Source organism: Vulpes lagopus, chromosome 8 (genome assembly GCF_018345385.1).
Source record: "Vulpes lagopus strain Blue_001 chromosome 8, ASM1834538v1, whole genome shotgun sequence".
NCBI lineage: Eukaryota > Metazoa > Chordata > Mammalia > Carnivora > Canidae > Vulpes > Vulpes lagopus.
In genome coordinates, this window is record NC_054831.1 from 130,989,474 (window position 1) to 131,016,225 (window position 26,752).

The 26,752-nt window shown below is 57.4% G+C and overlaps 1 protein-coding gene across 3 annotated transcripts; it reads right to left on the reverse strand.

The window, feature by feature from the left end:
• Nucleotides 1-238: 238 nt before the first annotated feature.
• FBLIM1 (filamin binding LIM protein 1) lies at nt 239-25,945 on the reverse strand. Of its 3 annotated transcripts, XM_041766982.1 has the most exons (9): nt 25,727-25,945; nt 18,167-18,436; nt 10,802-10,971; nt 10,194-10,311; nt 8,155-8,324; nt 5,650-5,828; nt 4,691-4,808; nt 1,640-1,777; nt 239-1,537 (listed from the first exon to the last, which is right to left on the reverse strand). In XM_041766982.1, the coding sequence occupies exons 2-8, from the start codon at nt 18,414-18,416 to the stop codon at nt 1,664-1,666; spliced, it is 1,119 nt and encodes a 372-aa protein (XP_041622916.1). In that variant the 5' UTR covers nt 18,417-18,436; nt 25,727-25,945; the 3' UTR covers nt 239-1,537; nt 1,640-1,663. The 3 variants fall into 3 exon arrangements, with proteins under 3 accessions (XP_041622916.1, XP_041622915.1, XP_041622914.1); XM_041766981.1 differs by lacking the exon at nt 25,727-25,945 and adding an exon at nt 23,217-23,303 and having other exon boundaries at nt 239-1,777; XM_041766980.1 differs by lacking the exon at nt 25,727-25,945 and adding an exon at nt 23,091-23,147 and having other exon boundaries at nt 239-1,777.
• Between the last annotated feature and the right edge of the window lie 807 nt (nt 25,946-26,752).

Consider the following 26,752-nt stretch of genomic DNA (forward strand, 5'->3'; position numbering starts at 1 on the left):
GTGGCCAGGGCCAGTGCCCGGCTCGCCTGGGGTCGGCCGCAGCAAGTCTTCATCGCTGGGCATGAGGAGGGACCCGAGTCCGTCCACCTGCTGAGCCGAGCCCCAGTTTGGGGGAAGGAGGTAGAGGCACCGTCTGGACACCGACATGCCACAGTGAGCGGACACCCAACAGAAATTTCCCCGCTACCGCCAAAGGCCAGCGCGCGCCTGGGTGAGATCTTAGTCGGAACAGATGGAGTTCTAGTGGGTATGCGTTTATTTTCACGTGTAATAGGAAAAAACATAACTAGCACATAAGACGTGGCTGCAGGATACATCATTCAGCATAACTAAAGTTCGAAATAAGTAAAAAGTATGTTGAGTCAAAGAAAATATGAAGGAATAAGCGAACAGGAGGTCCTCGGTTACGACAAATATTGTGGAGGTGCTTTGTGAATGCCTGGAGCTTGGGACTCACTGTCCAAGCTCTGCGCCAGAAACGGGGCTCAACAGGGAGACTCTCCCGGTGCTCAGAGCCCAGGGCCTCCCCACAGGGGTGCGTGGTGCATCCAGACCACCCTAGGGAGGAAGGCACATTTAATTTGTTTATGCCTTACAAAATGTCTTAGAAGTTACAAAGCAACAAAAGTGATTTTCCTTAAAAGGGAAGAAGAATCTTCTAGGTACAGCCTTGAGGGAGCAGTGGTCACAGGGTGGCCTGGGTTGGAGGGTCGAGGGAGACACAGGGGGATAAACAGGGAGGCTGAGGGGACACCCCAGCACTGTCCTGGAAGATGTTTGTGCATGTGTGGGGTTTGTGTGCACAGCCCCAGTCAAGGCTGTAGGAGGAACATGCACAGCTCCTGTACCCTGTTCCCCAGCATACAACTGGCACTTAATCAATGCTGAGTCACCGTCGCACCGGAGGAGCGCCAGATGGCAGAGCAGAGTGGGTCACTGATGTCCCTGGGTATCAGCATGTACCACCCTCTCCTCCTGCTCCTGTCTGTCGTTCAGGTGCATACCTCGGTCTGGTCCCCATGTCAGCATGACATGTCCTCCTGGACATGGGTGGGTGAGAAGTCCACGGCTGCCACCACGAGGTCACATTCTTGTACATTTATGAAACGTCCTATTAAGATCCCCACCTTGCCCCAAATCCAAAGAATATTGCTCATCATTTAAACCTCAAATTTTTAAAAAAGGCTTTTTAAGGGACCTTGGAGTTTTACTCAAACAGCTCGGTCCACAGGCCAGGGCTGGTCTTAGTATCCCCTAGGGGACAGCTAAAGTGTCATTGCTAGGGACACAGGGTGTCATCTAGAGAACTCACTCTAACTCACCCATGAAATGGGGGTCAGGGCCAGTGCTCAAGCGGGGCTGGAGCCTTGGAGATGGGAACCCTGGGCATGAGGCTGATGGTATGGAAGACTTCCGGACGTAGAGGCCAGCAGGAGGAGCGGCTACCAGCCACCCACCCGTGAGCTGGGAGGGGGCTGGGGTGGCTCAGCCCCTGCGTCCCAGACATAGTGGGCAGAGCTGCAGGCTGGTCCCCATCCTGGCTCAGAAGGAAAGTGTGCAAGAGTGGGTCAGAAAGGCAAACTGAATCAGGAAAGCTCCCCCCCACCCCCCTCGAGTCCAGGGCTAGTGGGCGGCTCACAGCCCCAGGGTCCGGAAGGCACCCTCAGCAGCACCCTGCAGCGCTCCGCTTCACGTGGCACGGCTTGCAGAAGAGACGGTTGTTCAGGGGGTAGCAGCCTTGGTCCGTGGGCTCCACAGACAGGAGGATCCTGCAGTCCTGCGGGAAACAGGGCACAAGTGGATGGACCCTAGGCCTGAGCACGGCAGCTTGGAGCCCACTGGGGCAGGGGGGACCCCAGCATTTGCTGATGAAATTCATCAAATAAATGTACTCCCGACGGGTGGGGAACGTGGCCCCCACTCCCATTCTCCCAACACACCTGGGCCAGGTCTCGGTCAGGGAAGACAAGACACGTGGGGGCTCTCATCCACACGGAGGTGTGAGTGATGAGGGCAGAGTCAGCCGAGGGGGACAGCTGAGGACGCTCAGAGGATCGTGGAAGGAGCTAGAAGGGCCTCACCAACCACTCAGCGGCCCTTTTAGAACGTGAGCTCTGCGAGGCGGTAACCCCATTTACCACTAGACCCCACCTAGACCAGGGACTGGTCCACCACGAGCAAACGATAAACATCTGCTTGGTGAATAACTGAATCTGGTCCAGTCCCTCCATTCCACCGATGGGGAAACTGAGGTCTGGGGAGACATGGGCTTGCCCCAGGCCATACAGCTGATTCCGGAGCTGGGACAGGACAGGTCTCCAGGGGTCTTTTCTGCAGCGGTTGAAGCTCCCCCATCTGCACAGCTTCGGCACTGGCACAAACTTTAATGTTTCCAATTTTTCCAATCACCCAAGGACTTCGGACCAAGGAGGACGGGGATTCGGGGCCCAAACTTTGCCCACACCCCATCAGGGCCTCACCTGGGCACACGCTGGACAGCAACGATGGGAACAATTAATGTCCAGGTCTGGACCTGGTACAGGGCGCGGCTGGCAGCCTCTGGAAGCCGCATGGATCAGACCAGAGGGGCTGCTCCCCACGGGGACAACTTTGGGGTCAGGCCGCCCTCTGGACCCGGCACAGCGGGGGAGAAGGGCGCCCTCGTGTGTCTGTTCCCTGCAACTGCACCCCAAGTCCCGCAGGGTGCCCGGATCCTAAAGGCCACTTGCGAGGCGTTCCCAGAGTATCAGGTGCCAAGCCTGAGATCCCAGAGGGGGACATGTGACCTCTCCAAAATTAGAATCGAGGGAGTAAACACCGCCACCATGACCGAGTCGCCGTCCGGAGGCAGCTGTGGGGGGGCCCAAAGCTGGCTAGCCCCGGGTCAGACCCACAAGGCTTAGAGCCACTTTTCTCGGGCTCAGCCTTTTCCCCTGTTCCTCATCTGAGATGGCAACCTCAAAGCCCATTTCCTTGTCCAGGGAAACAGCACCCCGAGTCAGTTCCAGGCCCCGGCTCAAGCCTTACCCTCTGAAATGTAACAGCTCGGGTCCTAAAAGCCCTGACCTATGGGAGCAGCGCGGGTGACGCTCACGGCCGCCTTGGCCGAGCCCACCAGGGGCAGGCAGGCAGGCAGGGTCTGTTGGCTCAGCAGCCGGCCTCAGGGAGAAGCTAGTCGCCACCAGCCTGGGGAAGTCGAGGTGGTGATAACAGCACTTGAAGGACATCATTGTTCTTTCAAGATGTGTTATCAGCTGGACCTCGAACCAGGAGCAACGCACCACGTCAACTTCTCCACCGAGCGCCCTGGTCACTGTGCAAACAGCCTCTTGGCTCCAGGCAGGTCTAAGTAAGTGCAAAGTAACATCGACGCTTGGAATTACTCACCGGCTGACTAAGAGATTTCCTCTGGACACCCCACTTCGGTGGCACCCCTAAAAGTTGCTACCTTTGTCACCATCACCAAGAAGACACATCAGCAACATGGGGTGTGACAGGGGAAGAGGATGGGCAGGACTCAGAGCCTTCGCAGCAGGACTGACTATAATTGCAGAGTCCGGGGCAAAGTGCAAAGTACAGCCTCTTGTTCAAAGAGGAAGGATTTCAAGGGCGGTGACAGCAGAGCTTGGAAGCAAGCATGGGACCCTGCTGAGCGGGGGCCCCTCTGCTGGGCATTTCTGGCTGGGGCTACTGCACCCAGTTAAGCGGCCTCCCCATCTCAGCCTCCCTCCACCCGGTAGCCTGAGGTCCAGACTCCTTGGCTTGGTACTAAGGCCCTCTCCTTCTCTCCGGCCTCATTGCTACCACACCCTTTGGCACACGACACTACAGACAAACCTAAAACTTCCCCTCTGATTCTCCAGGCTTGCTTGTGTCCCGGTGGGTTTTCAAAGGCCTGTGCCTCCGTCTGGACTTCCCTTCTTCCCCCGAATGCCTGGTAAGCTCCTGCTCACCTGCGGGACCCAGGTGAGGCACTGCCTCCTCCACCAGAGAGCCTTTGATGGCACCGCCCTGCTTGGACCTGATCACCGCCCCCTTTGTCCCAAAGCTGATTTATACACGCTCGTTCCCAGCACCTGGACAGGACGCCTGTGCTGCGGCTCTGCCCCACACCCCCTCTGCGCCAACGAGGGTTCAGCGTCCCTGACCCCGGGGGGTTGTCAATCAGAACTCCCAGGCAGTGACTGGCTCAGAATAGCCATGTGACCCAAGCTGGGTCAATCAGAAGCCTTCTTGAGCCTGAACCGGTCCCCAGATGGGGTTCCTCAGTGGGAAGGGTGACCATGCCCGTATCCCTCTCCTCACCCAGGATGCTAGCCCCCAGGAAGTGAAGACGAAGCCAGCACGCAAAACAGGGAGAACCAAGAGATGGAGGGAGACCTCACCGACCTCACCGACGGCCTTCCCATGAGATTCCCTTTCTTGAGAAAAGCAGGATGAGCTTGGTTTTTACCATTAACTCGGAGCTCGGGTCAATAGACCGTGTCTGTAACTGTCTCCATTCTTACGTGTCTGCTACTGGGCGGTGAGCACGTGGGAGCTGGGCCCCCACCCTGACTCGTCCCTGGGCCCCGGCGCCCAGCGTAGGCCTGGCACCTGCAGGGCTCTCCGCACGGCTCGGGGCGCCCCCACCAGCCCCCCCTGACACCCCCCCTGCAGCACGATCCTAGCTCCTCACCGCCCCACTCACCTCGCACCTGTAGCAATTCTCATGGAAGTTCCGCCCCATGCACTCGATTTTGAAGGCGTCCTTCCCGTCTCGAGGGATGATGGGGTTCTCACAGATGCTGCACACCGGGGCGAATTTCCTAGAGGGAAGGGAAGCCACGCTCGAGGCGCTGAGGCCAGGCCCGCAGAAATCAGCTGCGGGAGCCGGGGCGGCGCTGGTTGCCTCCCCCCACCCCCCACGGCCCCCACATCCCCCACCGCCCGGAGCTATTTCAGACGTGTTGCCGTGTGACTGCACCTGCAGCCACAGCCACAGCCGCCTCCTTCTTCCGGGCAGGAGCGGATGGAGAGACTGTGTAATCAGCGCCCGCTTCCCAGGGTATAATTAGCTCGAGGCAAGGAAGTGACCGGGCAACGTTTGAATTTGAGAAAGTGGGGAAATCTCCTGTGTGTTCCGTGGGGCTGACCCCCATTTCGTTTATCTTGTAATGTAGGTCACTGCTGCTGCTGCTTCTCTTCCTTTCGAACAGAGACATGTGTCTCCCCTTGGGCAGTGGGCAACCCAGGGCAGGGGCTGAGCCTGACCCCGAGCTTGGGGCTACTGCTTCCTAAGGCCCTAGCTCCACGGGGAGCTCCTGGGGTCTGGGGGTTTGCATGGTAACTTCCATACTTATCAGCCAGGCACTTGTCTGTTGCCTGCCTCAGTTTCCACATTTGGTAAAGCAGAATGCCTAACAGAACGTGCCTGACAGGCCAGTCTTGGGGATCAAAGGGCCCAACCCATGTGGGGTGGCTGGCACAGCGCAGGTACCCAGAGTTTCAGCTACAAGCAGGTGCGCAGTCAAATACAGGGTGTGTGGAATAGGTCAACTGGTTTCTGAGTGCGGGGAGTGCAGGAAAGCTCTGCTCCAGCCCCGGGAGCTGGGGCCGGGCACCTCGGTTGTGGCCGAGTCCCACCCAGTGCGCGGACCCCTCTCGCACCTATAGAAGTCGTCCAGGCAGTACACTTCATCCTGACTGTCCAAGGCAAAGCTCTCGTCCCCGATGCACCGGGCACAGGTAACGCACGTGAAGCAGGTGGGGTGGAAGGCCCGGCCCAGGGCCCTGATGATGTGCTCCTGGACCACCTTGCCGCATTTGCCGCACTTCTCCAGGGTGTCCTGGGACAGAGGGACATTGCTTCAGAGCCATCCCATGGTTTTGCCCACTCCAAGCCGAAAGGGGTTTCTGGCTGGCTACCCACATGGCTATGGGAGAAGGGCTCATATTCATGCAACCAGCCTGTAACCCCCCTGCCCCCCAAAACCTGCATCGTTGCTTAAAGTGAATCAAGCTTGGCATTGTATCCTTGGCCGACAGTTAGCAATCCTGCCAAGAAACTATTACTGCATTTTTTTGTCACTAGGACATGCTTAAGGCCAGTGGCCACTAGGGGCCCACAGGACAGATTAAGAGATTTCTCTTAAACCTCAGAGTCAGAAAAAGAAATTCCTGGAAGAACTGGTGTGCTTTTTATCTTGTAGACAATACACCTTGAAACTCTTTCCCTTTTCCATTTGGCCACTTGGAAGCCCAGAACCAAATTCCAGGTTCCACTTTTAGGACTGACTGTAGGGAGTCCTTTATTCATATATTTTGGGGTACGAACTTGCCCTCTGGTCTCATCTCACTTTCTACTTTGATTTTCCTCTCTTCTGATTTCTTGATCTATCTTTGAAGTTTCATTGTGGTAAGAACAGTTAGCATGAGATCTACACTCTTGACAACATTCTGAACACTCTTGACAAATATTGTTTACTATAGGTATTTGTACATTCTTATAAGCTGCCTCAAATCCCTTCTGGAATGAGAAGGATTAGAGGGGGTAGGGAAGAGGGAGAGGGAGAAAGATAGAGAGAGAGAGAGAGAGAGAGACGCAGGGTAAAGACCTTGCAGCCTGTCCACCTTCTCTTCTAGACAGTTCTCTCCCCTTCCTGGCTGTGCTCCTGTTCACCTACCTGACTTCATCGCTATGCTGGTCTCCACTGCCTGTATATCTGCTCCCATTTGGTGGGGACATTTCCCTCTCTCCTTGTCCGGGGGCAGCTCTTCTCTCCCTAGAACACCCCAAGTCTTCTTCCCGATGCTTCCAGCTGTCAGCCCTCCCTCGCCCCCACTTCCCCTCAGTGCCTCACCCCTGCCTGGCTTTAAGCTGAGGGAAGAGGATAAGGCTATCCCCTGCTGTCATCTGATGGGGTCAGAGGGATGGGGTGGGGACGGCCTGGCTCCTTGCTGTTCCCATGGTGCCTCACTGGCTGTGGTGATGTCTTGAGACTGTCATCAGATTGCTTGGCTTCTACCCGTTAGTCCTCCAAATCTAACCCTTCAAATCAGTAGTTTTGAAACTGGAGTGTGGATCAGAATCACCCGAGAAACTCGCTAAAAACGCAGATTCCTGGGTGCTACCAACTTACAAGGACGACGTGAGGCCTGTACACACCCGGGTGATGCGTCTGTGAGTGGTCAGTATACCACACGCCGTCAGAGGGTTAGCAATTCTTTTTTTTTTTTTAAGATTTTATTTATTTATTCATGAGAGACATAGAGAGAGAGGCAGAGACACAGGCAGAGGGAGAAGCAGGCTCCATGCAGGGAGCCTGACTTGGGACTCGATCCCGAGACCCCAGGGTCACACCCTGAGCTGAAGGCAGGTGCTCAACCCCTGAGCCACCAGGCGCCCCGAGGTTAGCAATTCTAACATCAATGCATCCAATCTGGCTCTCTCTCCCAGACTGCATTTGGCACTCAGAGGTGACACAGATTCCGTGAGACCTTGCATCGGAACGTGTGGCTTTAGGTGAGAGAGGTGAGAGCACAGGCAGGGTCTGGGGGGAATCCCAGCTCCACTCCCTTCCGGAGTGTGACTTGTGTGACAGGCCGGGTAAACGCCCCCAGGACATGCAGGGCCTAATCCCTGGAACCTTCCCTGGAAAGGGGCCTGCAGATATGATCGAGTGAAGTGTCCTGACATGGGGAGACGCTCCTGAGGGGGCCCTAAGTGCCATCCCAAGTGTCCCTGCAAGAGGGAGGCAGAGGGAGTTTTGACACAGAAGAAGTAGGACACTGCAGCAAGATGCCACCCTGCGAAGGAACCAAAGGATGCAAGGGGTGCAGGTTCGGGAGCCGGAAAAGTTAAGGAAACAGATTCTCCCCAAGAGCCCCTGGAGGGAGCGCAAACCTGCCCGTGGACTTCCGAGAATAAACGTGTGTTGTTGGAAGCCACCTTGTGTGTGGTACTTTGCTATAGCAGCCACATAAAACGAAAACACCGTGGCTGAGCTCCTTCCCCTCTCTGAGCCTCAACTTTCTCACCTGTGAAATGGCTCAAGAACGCCTGCCCCCCAGGGTTCCTGTGGGGAATGAAATAATGGGACAGCTTCCAAGTGCCCAGCCCAGTGCCTGGCGCCCGGAGGCCAGCCTCGGTGGGGTGGCGGTGGCGGTGGTTACCTGGTAGCAGGCTTCGCAGAGGGGCCGCCCATCCTTCTGGTAGAAGCTCTGCCCGGCCAGCTGGCGGCGACAGGTGCGGCACGTGAAACACTGGGCGTGGTACTGCCTCTTCATGGCTTCCACGGCCAGCTCTCGGGGGGACACGGTCTTGTGGCAGAAGCCGCAGACGTCTGTAGGAGAGGAGAGAGACATGGGTTGGAAGCCACTCGGCCTGGGAGTACTGCACCCAGGCACCCCCAGAACTCTAGAAGCCCAGAGTGCTGGGTCTCTGCCTCGAGCCCCGGGGGTTGTGTGTGTGGCCTCATTTCTGGAGGAGCAGTAACAAGGAATGTGAACAGCCTCCGAAAGCCTACATCAGGGCCGCCTGGCTGCCTTGCTCAGTGGAGCCTGTGACTCTTGACTCGGGGTCATGTTCGAGTCCCATGTTGGGTGTAGAGATTACTTAAAAAAATAAAATCTTAAGAAAAAAAAAAAGCCTAAATCAAAGGACACAGCATCAAAGGACTAAGCATAGGAACAAGTGGGTTGCCATGTGTAAAAATTTAAAGGAGGCTCCATTGTGACACCTTTATACCCAGATAATCCCAAATGTATCCAAGACCCAAGCGTGAAAAATGAAACCATAAGACTAGAAGACACCAGAGAATTAGATTATAACCTTGGAGTAGAGAGGGCTTGTGGTGCCTGCTAAGCACTTACTAGCTACTAAGTAAACGGATAACACACGGGGCTGGGGGAGCTGCGGGCAGTGGTGCCCTCAGACACTGCTGGTGGGGGTGCAGGTCCGGAGGAGCACAAAGGACAATATGGCAAAAAGATCAGAGTTAGAAATGCACCTACCCTTTGGCCACAGTATTTCCTCTTCTAGAAATTTCTCTCAGAAATTTGCACACAGGCAAAATGACCTACGTGCAAGGCAACCCGTCTCAGCCTTGTTATTACAGCAAGAAACCACCTACGTGCCCGTCCACAGGCGACTGGCTAAATGCATACGGCAGGGCCCGACAGGGAATACTATGCAGCCGTGAAAACAAAAGAGCCATTTATGCTCTGATGTGGGACGGGCTGTAAGATGATTGAAGGAAAGAAAGTAAAGTACAGAAGAGCACGGTTTGCTACAGTTTGTGAGCTGAGGGGGGTGTTGGGGGGAGGCACGTATTTGCATTTGCTTGCATATGGGTCAGATATCTCTGGAAGGGGGGCGCCTGGGGGGCTCAATGGCTGGGAGTCTGCCTTCAGCTCAGGTCGTGATTCCGGGGTCCTGGAATCGAGGCCCGCATCGGGCTCCCTGCGTGGAGCCTGCTTCTCCCTCTGCCTGTGTCTCTGCCTCTCTCTCTCCTCTCTGTGTCTCTCATGGATAAATAAATAAAACCTTAAGGAAAAAAAGATATCTCTGGAAGGATACGTTAACAACAGAGACATTAACAACAGAGGCTGCCCATCTGGCAGGAAAGCGGGGGACACAGGGATGCTGCAAAGGGGAGACTTTTCCCCGTATGCCTTTCCATCCTTTTTATCTTGTGTGCGTGAGAACATTGTGCGTTCAAAAAATTAAATAGTGAAAAGATTCAAGGCATCTTGCTATCATAGCACATTTTGCTGATCAATATTTAAATGGATTTCAGTTAGAGGCGCCCGGGAGGTGCCGTCAGCTGAGCACTTGACTCCTGATTTAGGCTCAGGTTGTGACCTCAGGGTCATGAGACCAAGCCTTGCATCAGGCTCCGCACCCAGCAAGGAGTTTGCTTAGGACTCTCTCTCCCTCTGCCCCTCCCCCACCCTCCCTTGCTGTCAAATAAAAAAAATCTTAAAAAAAAAAACAAAAACACCCCTAGCATCAAAAAATGGATTTCAGCTATAAAAGAAAAAGATGAAGGCAAGACACATAAAACTGATGTACGATTCTACAGCCCATCACGGAACAGTGAGTGAGGACAGAGGCTGGAGTCTCTGCTCTCCTAGTTCCCACCTGGAAGCTCATGCTTGTCCAGTGAGGGCCCCTGGGGAGCACCCAGAATCCTTCAGCCCCGAGCCCCTACCTGTGGATGCCTCTCTCTCGTGGAAACCAGCAGGCTCTTCTGGGGCAGGTGGCAGCTCCTCCTCCGTGGGCCTGGGAAGACTGGGCCGAGGCTGGAGTGGAGGCCCCTCCACCAGGGGCTGTGGGAGACACAGGGGGAGGGCAGGACAGGTGTCATCCAGTGGGGACCCCACAGCCCTTGGAGCTCCGCTCCTCCTTTGATGGCACCGGGCACAGTCAGCCCCACTGTACAGAGGAGGAAACCAAGGCATGGAGAAGCAGGTGACCTAAGGTCACTCGGCAGGATGGTTACAGCGGTGGCTGGGCCCAAAGCTGCTGCCTTCGACTCCTGGGGAATCTCCTGGAATCCTCCCGTGGCTGGAAATCCCTCCCGTTTCTACAATGGGCTCTGCTAAGGGCAGAGGATTAGAAACCTCTTCTCAGAGCTGAAGGGGGCACCTGAGGGGGAGGAGTTACGGCAGCCTTCCTCCAGGGACCTTGAAAACCATGACCACCTTTAACAGGCTTTGGGGTCTCCAAGAGGGACAGCCCCCAAGCAGAAGCAAGCTCCAGGCTTAAATCCCCGCAGGCCCTAGGGCTCCGTTGGGGGGACCAAGGGGCTAGCAGTACCTGTGGCGGAGGCGGGGGCGGGGGCAGGTGCAGCTGCTCGAAGTCTGAAATGAGCGATGCCCCCACAGAGGCAGGAGGCTCCTCATCGGGGGAGGGTGGCGGAGGTGGGAGGAGGTCCAGGTCGGGGAGCGCGTCCTCGCCATCCAGGGTAGGAGGAGGCGGAGAACATCCTGCAACCAGAAGGGGAGAGAGGGTTGGCCTGAGCCTCTGCAGGTGGACAGAAAAGGTGCCCACTTACCAGGAGGCCATATGGTGGGGGCGCCAGGAGCTCAGGTCCAGGGTCACCCACACCTGGTTCCATCTCAGGCTCCTTAGGTTCCTTAGGCAAGAGACTTAATCACTCTGGGTCTGTTTGCTCAGTTGAAAGGTGGGAATCAATCTTTCCAGGCCGTCGTGAGGATGGGACGGGCTGGACTCAGAAAACAGGCATCAGAGCCCTGCATCACAGCACGCCCTTCCTGGGTGCTCGAGGGCCCCGATTCCCTGCGAGAAGGCTCCCAACAAACTCAACCCCTAAGGCCGTGGCTCTCGGAGTGTGGCTCCTGGCTCTGCAGCAGCCAGCAGTGCCTGGGACTGGGTCAAAGATGCACCTTCTGGGTCTGCCCCAGATCTGGAGAATCAGAACCTGCAGCGGGGAGGCCCAGCCATATAGAGCATAAGCAGCCCTCCCAGGGACTGTCACCCAAGCATGGGAACCACCACCCTGGTTAAATAATCGATCTTGATATCAAGTGTTGAAAGCATCAAGCTAAAGGTTGATGTAGAACTTTCCAGAGGAGGGGTCAGGCTGTCACCATGTGAATGCACTGATTAACCCCAGCAGGCACCAGGGGTCTTCGGGCTCATGTTACTCTGTAGGCAGGTACAGGCACACCTAAGAGATGTTCTTCCAAAGCAAATCCCAAGACACAAACAAGAGCCAAACTCAATCTAATCAGGTCTCTAGAATTAACTCCACTTAGGATAAATTTGGAAAAGCAGGTGAGTTGAACGAGGCCTCAAGGAAGCAAAGGGAAAAATCAGAAACTGACCCTACTTTCTTCAAAAAGGCAATGGCATGCAAAAAAAAAAAAAAAAAGAATGGGGAATTAAAAGACTGGAATTAAAAGACTTTAGAGAAAAACAACCATACAGAGTTCATATATTTGTTCTAATAAAGCAGCCACCAATCCCATGTGGCTATTTATTAAGCACTTGGAATGTGGTTGGTCCACATCAAGATGTGCTGGAAGACCCAGGACTGAAAAAAAATATATAAGATATCTCATTGATAATTTTCATTACTGCTGATATGATCATTTTACTATCTCATATGGCATAATAGACATTATTAAAATTATTATTTTTTAAGATTTTATTTATTCGTTTATTCAGTCAACCCAGGCATCCAGACATTATTTTTTTTTTTTTTATTTTTATTTTTTTTTTTTAATTTTTTTTTTTTATTTATTTATGATAGTCACAGAGAGAGAGAGAGAGAGAGGCAGAGACATAGGCAGAGGGAGAAGCAGGCTCCATGCACCGGGAGCCTGATGTGGGATTCGATCCCGGGTCTCCAGGATCACGCCCTGGGCCAAAGGCAAGCGCCAAACCACTGCGCCACCCAGGGATCCCGACATTATTTTTTTTAAATATTTTATTTATTTATTCATGAGAGACACACAGAGAGAGGCAGAGGCACAGGCAGAGGGAGAAGCAGGCTCCATGCAGGGAGCGCGACGTGGGACTTGATCCCGGGTCTCCAAGATCACACCCTGGACCAAAGGCAGGCACTTAACCGCTGAGCCACCCAGGGATCCCCCTCCAGACATTATTAAGATTAATATCACTTGGGGAGCTGGGTGGCTCAGTCAGTTCAGTGTTTGCCTTTGGCTCGGGTCACAATCTTGGGGTCCTGGGATTGAGCCCCGAGTTGGGATCCCTGCTCAGCGGGCAGTCTGCCCCACTCCCATGCTCTTTCCCTTTCAAATAAATAAATAAAATCTTTAAAAAATTAGTATTACTTATTCCTTTTTACTTTTTTTCCCATGTGGTTACTGGAAATTTTTGTTTTATTTTTTTAAAGATTTATTTCTTTGAAGAGGAAGGGGCAGAGGGAGAAAGAGAGAGAGACTCTCAAGTAGACTCCTTACTGGGCACGGAGCCCGCCTTGAGGCTCGATCCCAGGACCCTGAGATCATGATCTGCACCAAAATCAAGAGTTGGATGCTTAACCAGCTGAGCCACTCAGGCGCCCCTAGAAAAATTTTAAATTCCATTCCATGGGACTTGCGTTGGTGACTCATTTTTTATTTTCATGGGCCAGCTGACATAGGCTTTTTTTTGGATGCTGATTCCAAGGATTGATCATCTCATGGATTCTCATTTTGTAGATGAGGAAGAGTGAAATATTCCACTGAGTTTACAAGAAATATGCAGGGAATACAATACGAACACAAGAAAAGACACTGCGAACCCTTCATTCTGCTACAATCCAACACTCGAAAGGCATTTTTACGGTACGTCAGGGGGAAGTAATTATGGAGGGAGAATTAGACAACCGTAAGGCAATCTTGTTAACTCTGTTAGGCGCTGTTTGGTGCTGTGGTTCTGCAAGAAGCTGGCCATCATTGGAGGTCTACCTTGAAGAAGCGGGGTGAAATGACCCGATTACTGGGGTTTCCCTTAAATTACTTCACAAGGGGATCCTTGGGTAGCTCAGCGGTTGGGCACCTGCCTTTGACCCAGGGTGTGATCCTGGAGTCCTGGGATCGAGTCCCACGTCGGGCTCCCTGCATGGAGCCTGCTTCTCCCTCTGCCTGTGCCTCTGCCTCTCTCTTTCTCTGTGTCTCTCATGAAAAAATAAATAAAATCTTTAAAAAAATAATAAATTACTTCACAAGGGGTGCCTGGCTGGTTCAGTCAAATGTCTGCTTCGGCTCAGGTCATGAACTCAGTGTCCTGGGATCCAGCCCCCTCGCTTCTTCCTCTCCCTCTGCCTCTCCCCTGGCTTGTGCACTTGCTCTCTTTTTCTCTCTCTCAAATTAATAAAATCTTTAAAAAATTTTTCACAAACGTAAACAGGAAAATAAAAGTGAAATAGGTGATACGGAAACAACAAATGTTGGCGAGGATGTGGGGAAGGGGGGACCCTCTTGCATGGGGTGGGAATGGGAACCGGTGCAGCCACTGGAGAACAGTGTGGAGGTTCCTCAAAGAGTCAAAAATAGAGCTGCCCTACGACCCAGCAATTGTACTGCCGGGGATTTACCCCAAAGATACAGATGCAGGGGACGCCGAGACACCTGCCCCCCAGTGTTCCCAGCAGCAGTGTCCGAAACAGCCAGACTGTGGGAGGAGCCTCGGGGTCCTTGACAGATGACGGATAGAGAAGCCGTGGCCTGTGTACAGGGGGTGTCCCTCAGCCGCCAGAAATGACGACCACCCAGCATTAGCTTCGACGTGGCTGGAGCTGGAGGGTGTGATGCTGCGTGGAGTCAGTCGGAGAAGGACAATGAGCATATGGTCTCGCTCACACGGGGAATATAAGACCTAGTGGAAGGGATCATAGGGGAGGGAGGGGAGCTGAGGGGGAAACAGAGGGGGAGACAAACCACGGGAGACTCCTGACTCTGGGGAGCGACCAAGGGGCAGTGGAAGGGGAGGCGGGCGGGGGTTGGGGTGCCTGGGTGACGGGCACTGAGGGGGGCACGTGACAGGATGGGCACTGGGTGTGATGCTGTATGTTGGCAAATCGAACTCCAATAAAAAAATACAAAAAAAAAAAAAGAAACAGGTGAAACAATGTGGCAAAATCAGCAGTCATGGGAACTAGATGCCAGGGAGGCTCTATTTCTGTGTATGTTTTAAAGATTCATTAAAGGGATCCCTGGGTGGCACAGGGGTTTGGCGCCTGCCTTTGGCCCAGGGCACGATCCTGGAGACCCGGGATTGAATCACACGTCAGGCTCCCGGTGCATGGAGCCTGCTTCTCCCTCTGCCTGTGTCTCTGCCTCTCTCTCTCTCTCTCTCTGTGTGAGTCATAAATAAATAAAAAATTTTTAAAAAATTTAAAAAAAAAGATTCGTTAAAAAAAAAAAAAAAAAGGACCAGGAGCGTATGGAAGGCTCAGCGGTTGAGAGTCTGCCTTTGGCTCAGTGTGTGATCCTGGGGTCCTGGGATCGAGTCCCTACAGGGAGCCCGCTTCTCCCTCGGCTGTTTCTCTGCCTCTCTCTCTCTCTCTCTGTGTGTGTGTCTCATGAATAAATAAAATCTTAAAAAAATAAAATAAAATTTAAAAAAAATTTAAAAAAGGACCACTCGGGGCGCCTGGGTAGCTCAGCCGGGTAAGGGTCTGACTTGATTTCGGCTCAGGTGGTGATCTCAGCATCGGGCTCTGCGCTGAGCCTGGGCACGGAGTCTGCTTAAGATTCTCTCCCTCTGCCCCTGCCCCTCCCCTGCTCTCTCTCTCTAAAAAACAAAATAAAATAATAAAATAAAATTTAAAAAAGAATCACCCAAAGCCAACACACGTACACACACAGGGAAAGGATCCTGGCATGGTATCAGCTTCACAGGTAGCGCAGGAGAGTCTAACCCCGGCTGGGAAGCGGGGTCCCCGGGGCCCCCGGGCTCCAGACCCGGGCTGGAGGGCGGCTGAGGTTGGCCCCCACCCCGGCTGCCCCGGCAAGGCCACCAGCTCCCCGGGAGGAGGACGTGGGGCTTCGGGGGAGAAGCCCGAGTGCGGCTGCGAACCTGCCCCGAAAACCCTATGGGGCAAGGCGTCCACGCCTGCCCTCCACTCGCCTCCCATCTCGGTCAGGCCACGCAGGGTCACACCGCTCAGACCCCCAGGAAAGCAGACGCCAGCGCCCCCGCCCTGAAGACCCCGCCTGGGCTCCCGCTCCCTGCGGATTCACTGGGGCGCCTCCCGGGCCTCACGTTTCCTGTCCATCTGCAAAGATGATGAGCCCCTTCCCGTTTCTCCCAAGGCCCGAGGGACTGTACAGATGGGAGGATTATTCTAGACCTGTGAGTAAGCCGCAGAATCATCTGGGGGCTTGCTCAAATGCCGACGGTGGGCCGCACCCCCAGAGCTTCTGACTCAGCGGCCTTGGGGGATGCGCCTGAGAATTCACATTTTTGATCAGTTCCCAGGTGGAGCGGCCCCTGCTGGTTCAAACCCTGCTGGCGTCAGGCCTTGAAGACCATAGTCCTCTACTCCCCAAGCTTCACTTGCTTGGTACCGCCCGTGGGCCAGAGCAACAGGTCCCCGAGTGTGCTCCCCAGGCTGGAGCATCAGCATTACCTGGAAAGGCGTCAGAAATGCAAATTCTCCGGCCCCACCGCGGACCTGCTGCGTCAGAAACACCCGGGGTGGGGCCCACACACCCAGGGCTGTGTTTGAACAAGCCCCTCCTGGTGCCGAGGCTGCTGGGCTGCGAGAGCCTCGCTCCAGATGGGCTGGGGTGAGTCAGGAACCGGATCCCCGGAGGGGCAGCGGGAGCGCTCGGGCCTCTCCCGGGACCGAAGGCAGGGGACAGGGTTCAAGACAGAGAGAGGCCTGAGGCCCCAGGCAGGGGTGCAGTGGGGCCCTGGCTCAACACGGCCAGGAGCAGACTTTGAAAGAGAAGCCAAGAGAAAAACGGACTCCTGAAGTTGGTGAGGCCGTGGGAGTCCGCGTGAGCATCGAGAGGGGGGCGTGGGGACCTCTATCAGGATGAAAGGGCTGAAGAAATGGGTGTGGATTCCCAGGGGACAAGCCCTAGCCGAGGTGTCAGATGTCGGCCTGCAGCAGAGATGGCTCTGAGCAGCTGGCAGGGCCCCAGGGCCCGCTCTGTGTTCTGCGGTCAGACCCGCGACCAAGCGGCTCCCCTAGAACCCGTCCCACTCAAGTGAGGCTCAACCCCGAGATTCCCTGAGCTGCCAAAATGGCAAATAGGATGGGTGACCAGCGCACGGCTGCTGGGCGCCCCCACCCAGGGGCGCTCTGCTCTCATTCCCTCCCTCCAGAAATCTTCTGACGGTGATTCCAACAACCCGTGACAACGGCCTGGAAATGATGGCATCTGGGCATCTAAACTATCAACTCTGGACTCCCCCTACTACCCAGAAGGGTCCCACTGGATCACACGTTGTGATGCGTGAATTCCGGTCATCGTGGTCCTGGTTGGACACGGAAGTACCCGGAGGAGGCCGTGTTCTTGGGGTGTGTGGTTGGCAAGGAAGATCAGTCTACAGGGTTGTGTCACACGAAGAGGCAGGTTACTCGAATGTTCACGTATTCCCACACGTGTACATGCGCGGCCCCTTCTCCGGCCTCCCGGCATGGGCAGTTCCTATTGGTCTTCAGGTGGTTTCTGCGGGGATGGACGCACAGGGCTACCCTAACTTTGCTCGGGGACAGCAGGACATCTGACTCGGCACCCAGGGACCTCAGGGGGCTCATCCTTGATGTCTCTGTGCCTCCTTATTCCACCTGGTGTCCTAGTAGGTGAGCCATCTCCCTGCCCCAGGCCCCTGGGTTGTCTTCCTTCCTTGCTTCTACCCAGCCAACAGCTAAGGCTCCACGGAGTAGAGTCTCCAAGGCTCTTCGTCACCACGCCAGCAGGCCCAGGCACAAGGTAAAGGAACAGCCATGTACGAAGTATATCCCTTCTATGACGGATGTACGACATACATGACCAGATTTCCCCTTCCCAGAGGACAAAACCAAGCGAACAAACAGCTGGCCTAAGACCACGCAGCAAGTGGATGGCAGAGCTTGAGAGAGAATAAGACCCCCTTTGAGGTCCTTCGAGATGTTCTATTCATTCCTGCCTCAGGGCCTTTGCAGTTGCTGTTCCACTGGCCATCTCTATCCTGTCATTCAGGTCTTAGCTGAGCTGAAATGTCAGCTCCTTGGAGAAGCCATCCTGACCATCCCATAAAAAGTTGGACCTCCCACCTCTTCACCGTGTTTTGTCCCTGTACAGCATTTGTGTCTCTCTCTCCAACATTATATATTTTTGTCATCTGTCTCCCTCACTAAGATTTGAGTTTCATGTAGTCCGAAAGCCCTGTCTTTTTTTCCAGGTCCCTAGTGTCTTACCCAGAAGAGTGACAACTGGTAACACATTTAACACTTTCTACATGACAGGCGCTGGCCCAAACTTATGCATTAACTCCTCCAATCCTCTGAGGAAGGTGCTATCATTACGCCTATTCCATAGGTTAGGAAACAGGAACAGAGAGGTTAGGTGGCTTGTCAACATCACACAGCCAAGTGGAAGAGCCAGGTTCAAACCCGCGCGGGTGGGTTTGAGGGTGCTGGCACGTAGCAGGTGCTCGATGACTGAGTGGCCTGCCCCTGCCCCAGCCTCCTGCCCAGTCCCCTGGCCCTCTTACCTCCGTTGGAGAGCTGGGGTGGTACAGCTGGCACCGCGGCGGCCGCCCTGGCAGGGGGGGTCCAAGGGCTGGGCCTCCCTGTCGCGCCAGCCCCGGGAGCCTTGACGGGAGCAGCAGGCGCCCAGGGGCGGCCCGGCCGGGCCTCACAGGCTGCCCGCCTCACCTCCTCAGCCACAGCCACGTTCCGACGCGGCGGGGCCAGCGTGATAAAGACAGACGAGGCGACCCTCTTCTCAGGCTTTGAGGCCATCGTCTCGGTTCCTGGTGGGGCTGGGGACAGAGGGGGGCTCAGGGTCGGTGGGGGGCTCAAGGCACAGGGATGTGTCCCACCTAGACAGACAGACAGACACACGTCCCCAGGGCGTGGGGCCTCCCTTCTCCTAACAAGACAGGAGCGGCTGGGCCCAGACGGAGAAGGGCTGGGGTGTCGTGTGGGGGAGGGCAGGTGTCACCTGGCCAACGGTGCTGCACACGGCCCCTCCCGCGACCGGCACAGGCACACCCGGGGAAGCAAAGGGCAGCCCTGCCCTGCTCGCCCGCAGATGACTGTTCCTCATCTGACAGCTGAGGAGGGTCCCCGCCTGCCACTGGGCCGCACCCTGGGATCCACTCCGGGGAGGTCGAAGCCCCGGGGGTCCCGGGGGGAGGACGTAGCCTGGACTGTCAGCGCCCCGGGGCCCAGCCCGGGAGGCAGAGGGCAGGGCACCAGGGCCCACCCCGGGCGCCGGCCCCCAGCACTTTCTGTCCACCCAGTCCCGAGTCCTGCCGGCCGCGGGGGGCAGTACCTTCCCGGCAGGTGGGGAGCCCAAGGCTCAGAGAGGCTCACTGGTTCAGGGTCACACAGCAGCGCGGCTGGGATTGGAGTCCAGGGCCCACGCTCCTGACCACGGGGCCCTGCTGCCCCCCCAGCCCAGCCCACAGCCAGCACCTTTTCTTTTCTGTATCAGCCTCTGCATCCAGTCAGGCCTGGATTCTAGAATCTTTCAGCCTGTCCCATCTCCAAAACCAGGCATGGTGGGGGGTGGCGGGGGGGCCCCGGTGGTCTCCAGTCCTGCTCCCGACCTGTCCCTGAGTGATCCTTCTAGAGCATCAATCTGTCTCTCCCCTCCTGAAAAGCCTTCCATGGCTTCCTGCTACCTTCCAAATGAAGTCCGAATTCCTCTGGCTTCAACTTGTTTTCTTTTTTTAAAAGATTTTGTTTTAAGGGGCATCTGGGTGGCTCAGTTGGTTAAGCATCCAACCCTTGCTTGGGGCTCAAGTCATGATCTCGGGTCATGTGATCGAGCCCACTCTCCCTGTCCCTCTCCGCTTCCCCCACCCTCTCTCCCTCACTCTTTAAAAAGAGGGGGGGAAAAGATTTTATTTTAAAGTCATCTCTACACCGAACATGGGGCTCAAACCCACAGCCCTGAGATCAAGAGTCACATTCTCTTTCGACTGACCCAGCCAGGCGCCCCTCTACTTCTTTTTTGACCACCCAGGACCATTCACCCTTTCTGGACGTTCCTCTTGCCCGCCTTGGAGAGTCCCTCCCACCCCCACCCCACCCCCGCAGGTTTTCCTCCCTTGCCCCCCACAGGGCGATTGTCAGCTTTTTCTTGGAGGCCCAGCTCCAACTCTCCTCTCCATGAAGCCTCCCCTGATTCCCGACCCCTCCTGGGGGCAGCTGTCTGCTTCCACAGGGCGATGACAGCCCATCACAGGACAGGTTGGCTTGCTGTCACCACGTCTGTCCCTACCTCCCCAAGTGACTGCATGTGACTTCAGCTGTGCCCGCAATCTTTGTGACCCAAGTCCCGTGTAGGCATCAGAGCCGGGATCCGGGAGCCGGGCAGCGGGCAGCACTCTCCTGACCAAGCAGCCCAACCACCGGCTCCCAGGTGGTGTCTGCAAACAGTAGGCAAACTGCCAAGGCCAAGGCTGAGGTGGGGCCACGCGGGTGGGGGGACGGCGAGTCGACCACATCCAGCCAGAGGTCCTCGCTGGGCGCCCAGGGCTGATGCCCAGGGTGACATCCCTCTAAGTCACTCTCCAGCTGAGCCACCCCGACGTGGCGCCGAAGCCCAGCGCACAGGTGTGTGCGGAGAAGAGTAAACAGGGACCTGGTGCGTGAATCTCAAGAAGCGGGGCTGGGTGGACGGGGTTGAGGGCTCTGAGGGACCCCATGGTGGGCTTGGAACCTACGTGGCCACTCACGGGGCCCCTCTATCTCAAAGTCCACTGGCCACCTTGGACTCTCTTGGTGATTGAAGGAATAATAGTAACAAACACAACAAATGTGCCTCAATTCCTCTTACATCGGTTTATATGTTTGGTTAAAACATACAGCACAGGGGCACCCGGGTGGCTCAGTGGTGGATCCTCTGCCTACGGCTCAGGGCATGATCCTGGGGTCCCGGGATCGAGTCCCTGCACCGGGCACTCTGCAGGGAGCCTGCTTCTCCCTCTGCCTGTGTCTCTGCCTCTCTCTATGTCTCTCTTGAATAAATGAATAAAATCTTTAAAAAAAATTAAATAAAATCTTTAAAAAAAAAAACCCCACATAGCTCACTCTGATATAAAATACGTCTTCTGAATAAGAAACCAACATATGAAGAGAGCTTTAAAAGTTCCCTCAAAAAAAAAAAAAAAAAAAAAAAAAAAGTTCTCTCAAAGGACTTTCCTTTTGTTTCTTGTTCCATAAGTGATGTTCGGAAGTATGTGTGCTTTCTTCTGTTGGCTGCCACGATCGTATGTCATGTAAAACCACGTGGTTTGATACTTTGGCTTTACACTTTGTTCAAAGTTTAAGACTCTATTTTCGTGAGCAGTTTTCAGAGATTCACATCCAAAAAACAACAGCAGTGGCACTAAGTGACCAAGCGCTTGCTGTGTGCCAGGCACTGTGGCACATGCTTTCTGAGCCTCACAATGCACCTAAATTGCTTCTCCCTCGGCCTGTGTCTCTGCCTCTCTCTCACTCTGTGTCTCATGAATAAATAAATAAAATCTTTGGGGGAAAAAAAAGGCACCTAATTTGCAACACAACCCGGTAAGTCCCTACTCTACAGGTGAGGCTGAGAGAGGTTAAGTGAATTCTCCAGGTCATCTTAGCAGAGTTAGCAGACCCGGATTCTAACTGAGCACCGTTTGCCCAGAGTCCCGGGGAGGGGGGGGTCCTTGGACCTGAGCTGGCATACTCTTCCCTCCCTGGATGGTGCAGGGCCTCCAAATCCTCAGGCCTGTTCTCACCCCGGAATGGCCCGATCCGGATAGATTTCCTTGTGGTCAGTGCATTCTGGGCTCATCCCCAGAGGCTGTGTGGACGCCCCCTCCACCTCCCTCCGACCTCGCTCTGACCCCCACTCCACCCCAGCCCACCCCTCCGGGAAGTCAGATCTGTGGATTTCTCGGAAAACATCCAAGGCAAACGTCCTAGCTCTGAGGCCAGATGTTCACAGCTGGGCAGCTCCACCCCCCACCCCCCCAGGCCATCCCTCCCTGCGGTTCCTGCAGGGACTTCAGGCCCCAGGGGAAGGGGCCCCGCTGGGGACTTTCAAAGCCTGTCAGTTGGACCCAGGGCTGCAGAGAGAGGGAGCCTCGGCCCCACTCAGGTCCCACTGCCCCCAGGTCACCCCGGAGTGCTCCCTGTGTGGCTACTGGCCAGCCGCACCCAGGGGACCCTCCCCCCCATCCTTCCTCTCGCAGAGGGAGGATCTGAGATCCAGTTGGGTAAGCGGAGAAAGTGGGAACAAAGGGAAAGAAAGTCATTTCCTGTCAAGAGGAAGGAAGGAGGCTGAGATCCAGCCAGCCAACCACCCAGCCCCGCTTCAGGCTGCAGCCCAGGGCAGGGGACAGGCTGGCTGAGCTGCAGGGCCTGCCGGTAGTGCCCCCCTTTCCCTTCCTTCCTACTCCTTCAACCCCCTCCAAAAACTTCTGGAACCACCTGTAAGCTTTGTTCTTTGATGCTGGGACAAAACAACCTATGCTTGGTTTGGAATGACTCTGCTGGAGGAGGGCATGAGACTGTGCCCGCCCCCAGCCCCCAGCCCCCCAGGCCCCCACCCCCAGCAGAGGACCCTGCAGCTTTAGGTAGGGGCTCCCCTTCCCTCTCCCCTTCCCTCTCTCCCACCTCAGGGAAGCCAAGGAAGCGGAGCTGGATTCACAGCAAGCCCCACCTCCTTCCTGCTGGGTGACCCGGGCAGGTCACTGACCCTCTCTGGGCCTCCCTTTTTTCCTAAACTGAGAATAAAAAAGTCTGTCCTGAAAGGTGCTTGGCTGGGGGAGCACGAGGAGGGCGCGCTCCGGATCTGGGGCCCCGGTAGGTGCAGAGAGGAGGCCAGCAGGTCCCCCAGCCCCCGACGGGGAGGAGCCCGGGGCGAGCGGCCTGGGGGGGCGCAGGGAGGACCCGGCTTGGCTTCCGTCCTCCAGGGCAGGAATCGGGCGCTGCCGGGCTCTTCCCGGGACCTCGGAGCAGGGCTGGGGAGGACCCCGCACACCCCTTGCCGGCCCCCCGCGGGGCTGCAGGCCCAGAGAGGGGCGGCCCGGGCCCCTCCTCCCGCTCCCCTGACCCCGGCTGGGCGGGGGGCCCGGGGCTCCGCGGAGCTCGAGCCGGCGCCCCCCCGCGAGCAGGGGTCACCGCGGGGCGCCGCGGGCTCTAACGCGGTCCAGGTGCGGGCGCGTCCCCTTTGTGCGGAGCTTCCGCCCGGCCCGCCTCGCCCCGCGCCCCGCGCCCCGCGCCCCGCGCCCCGCGCCCCGCACCCCGCGCCCCGCGCCCCGCGCCCCGCGCCCCCGCCGACCCCGCCGACCCCGCCGACCCCGCCGACCCCGTGGGGCGCCGGGGCTGGGGTCCCGGCCGGGGGCGCCGGGGGGCTGCGGCCCGCGCTGTCACCTGTGTGCGGCCGGGGCAGGGGCGCAAGGGCCGGGCCCCCCGCGCCCCGCTTACCTGCGCCGCCCGCGCCCCCAGCGGCTCCGCTCCGACGCCCGCGCCCGCCAGCCCCGCCGCCCGCGCCGCCGCCCTCCCCGCCCCTCGCTCCCTCCGCCCCGCCGCCCCGCCGCCCCGCCGCCTTACCATAAAAGGTGACGCTCGGGGGAGGGGGCCGGGATCCCCGCCGGCGGACGCGGCCCCTACCTGCCCCCACCTGCCCCCCCACCTGCCCGGCGCCCCCGCGCCGCCCCCGCCGCCGCCCTTTGTTCCCTCGACCGCTCCTCCCGCCCCTGCGCCCGGCCCGGGGGCCTCCCCCGCCCACCCCCGCCCACCCCCGCCTTTGTGCGCCCTGCGTGGTCCTTCCCCGCCTTCCCTAGGTCACCTGGGTCGGCGGCCCCACCTGCCCTGTCGGGGGTGTGTTGGGGGGTCGGTACCTACACCTGAGTCTGGCCTGAGATCTCCCAGGGTCCTAGGGGTCGGGGACCTGGGCTCCTCCAGGGTCCTGGGAGTGGGGGGGACCTGGGCTCCTCCAGGGTCCTGGGAGTGGGGGGGACCTGGGCTCCTCCAGGGTCCTGGGAGTGGGGGGGACCTGGGCTCCCCCAGGGTCCTGGGAGTGGGGGGGACCTGGGCTCCTCCAGGGTCCTGGGAGTGGGGGGGACCTGGGCTCCTCCAGGGTCCTGGGAGTGGGGGGGGACCTGGGCTCCTCCAGGGTCCTGGGAGTGGGGGGGACCTGGGCTCCTCCAGGGTCCTAGGGGTCGGGGGACCTGGGCTCCTCCAGGGTCCTGGGAGTGGGGGGGACCTGGGCTCCTCCAGGGTCCTAGGGGTCGGGGGACCTGGGCTCCTCCAGGGTGGGGACTGCTGGCTCCTCCAGGGTCCTGGGAGTGGGGGGGACCTGGGCTCCTCCAGGGTCCTGGGAGTGGGGGGGACCTGGGCTCCTCCAGGGTCCTGGGAGTGGGGGGGACCTGGGCTCCCTCAGGGTCCTAGGAGTGGGGGGACCTGGGCTCCCCCAGGGTCCTAGGAGTCAGGGGACCTGGGTTCCATGGCCATTCACTAACCCAGTGACCCTAGGCAGTTGCACCACCTCCCAGAGCCTCAGTTTCTTGTCTGTAAAATGGGGGTAGTGGCTGCTTACCTCTCGGGGTCAGCCTCAGGATAAAAGGTGGTAGTGACCGTGAGAACCACTCCGGCAGCCAATGGGTCAATATATTCTGGGCTTGGGGCTTTTTTAGGGGTGACCCTGGGTGGGGGTCTCAGAGGCTCATCGCAGCAAGTCATCTGAATTTGCTGTCCTGAGCAGCTATCGCCGCTTGTGTACACCCTCAAACCCTCTGCAGCGGGGTCCCGGTGTCACCCGGGGGCCCAGGCCCCTCCAGGAAGCCTGGTATGCAGCACCCAGGAGGCAATCAGGTCACCTGGTTTGCCACCCGGTTGCAGTGTCCACCTCCCTCCCACCTCCTGCAGTCCCCGGACCCAAGCCAGAGCAGAGCAGGGAGGAGGAAGCGGAGCCCAGGCCCCAGGACAGGAGATGGAGCCGGGATGGGGATGGGCCCGTCTGGGTCCCTGGAGGCCTCGGGAACATTGCTGGGAAAAGGAATCTGGGTCTGATTCAGAGGCAAACAGATTGTTCTTTTGATTAAACCCACAGCAGGCTGAGGCCAGAGGCTGGACCCAGCGCCATCTGGGGAGAGGCCAGGCAGGGTCTAGCTCGCCCCTGTGGCCAGACCTAGGGTCCCCCAGGCCAGATGGCTCTGGGGCGGCTCCTGAGGGATTCACACTTGGGGGGGGCGAGGGGGGCACCTGGGTAACCGGTCTCCTCCCCCCTCCCCTCCTCCTCCCAGCCTCTCTGAATCCCTCACCCACTTTTGAGCCTCTCAGCCTCCACCATAACGATACCAAAACGGTAACCACCGTGGCAGAGGCTTCCGATGTGCAGGCGCCTGACCTACAGCCCCCTCCATCGAATCTCCAGGACAGCCCCGGGCCGCAGGGCTGGTCATTCCTGCTTCACAGTTGAGGAAACTGAGGCCCGGAGAGGCGTGAGGCCGCAGGAGGGCCAAGTGGTGGCTCTGGATTCAAACCCAGAGGAACCGGTGCCCCTGGGTGCTGCTCTGCTGGTCCCGAGGCCCCTGCGTCTGCCACCAGCAGGGATGTGGAAGCGAGGTTTCTAGAACCCCGTGTGGCGGAGCAGACGCAGACTCCAGGCAGCCCGAACCCTTGGTCGGGCTCATTCCCGGGCCTGCAGCGCTGCTGGGAGCTGCTTGGAGCAGCTCCCGGAGCTTCCCCAGGGCCTTGGGAGGGGGGCGCTGCTGGCTGCCAGGGATGGGAAGGATCTTAAGGATGAAGGTGTGACCCGGGGTTTGCAGATACCATGGGCCTAGAACCCCCCTTTCAAGTGCTTTGTAAACCAGAAGCTTATTTAGAATAGACAAAAATGAAGCTGCCCTTCCTCACCTCCATGATCTCCCCTGAGCCACCTCACTGCACCCCCAGGTGAGACAATGAGGCACCCAAGGGTTGATCTGGGGCCCTCGTCCGTCCAGAGCCACACCGCCTCCTTCTAGGGCCCAGGCCTCCACACAGCTGCTCTAGGCTAAGCCTGGCTGGGGAAGGGGGAAGCCGAAGGGCGATGGGGGGGTCCAGCTGCCACCACTTACCTGCTGCTCAGCACCCCTGGCCGCGGGTTCTGCCTCCGTCGCTGCTCCTGGGTGCAGAGGAGCGTCCCGCTAAGGCGGTCCCGCACCAGCCCGGTTGGTGTCAGTGTCACCTTGGCAGGTGCCAAGCTTCCTGTAATGGAAACCCAGGAAGTGCACTGGATGGGAACACACGCCCTTTGTCTGCGAGCTCAGAGCGCCCCTGCTCCCCGCTCCCCTCCTCCTGTCCTGCCATCCCTGGGCCGGCCTCTGGCAAGCACCGAGCAAGGGGGCTCAATCTTTTATTAGGGCTGTGGCAGCTGAGACCCCCGGTGGGGCTGGCAGGGAAGGGGTAGGAGAGAGTTTGGGGGATAGACCCGGGGCAGTGTGGACGTTGGCCGCCGTCCAGTCTGAGGGGAGCGTGGCACCTACCGCCCGGGAAGAGGGCTTGGGGCAGCAGACGTCGGGCGGGCACCTACTCTATGATGAAGTTTTGGGATATAGGTGAGGCTTGGTGGGGTGAGGTCTGGAGCCGATGACCAAGAAAGAATTCTTGAGACGTCTGTGGTGCAAAATGGTGGTTTTATTAAAGTACAGGGACAGGCCCCGGGGGCAGGAAGAGCTGCTACCCCAGGGCCCGTGAGGGGTGGCTGATTGGGAGGGGTTTAGGGATACTGTCCTCTCTAAGGAATTTGGGAAGCAAGGTTTCCAGGACCTTGAGGGGGCTATTGTTGGGGAGAGGTCACTTATTACCGGCTAATAAAACCTGAGTCATGGGACCCTTCAGATGTGTATCGCTGGGTCATGTGCTGGGGGATGACCGCCAACATGGATCTTGGGGGGCTTAGAGATAAAGGAAATTTCTTTCTTTTTTTTTTTAATTTTTATTTATTTATGATAGAGAGAGAGAGGCAGAGACACAGGTAGAGGGAGAAGCAGGCTCCATGCACCGGGAGCCTGACGTGGGATTCGATCCCGGGTCTCCAGGATCGCGCCCTGGGCCAAAGGCAGGCACTAAACCGCTGCGCCACCCAGGGATCCCGATAAAGG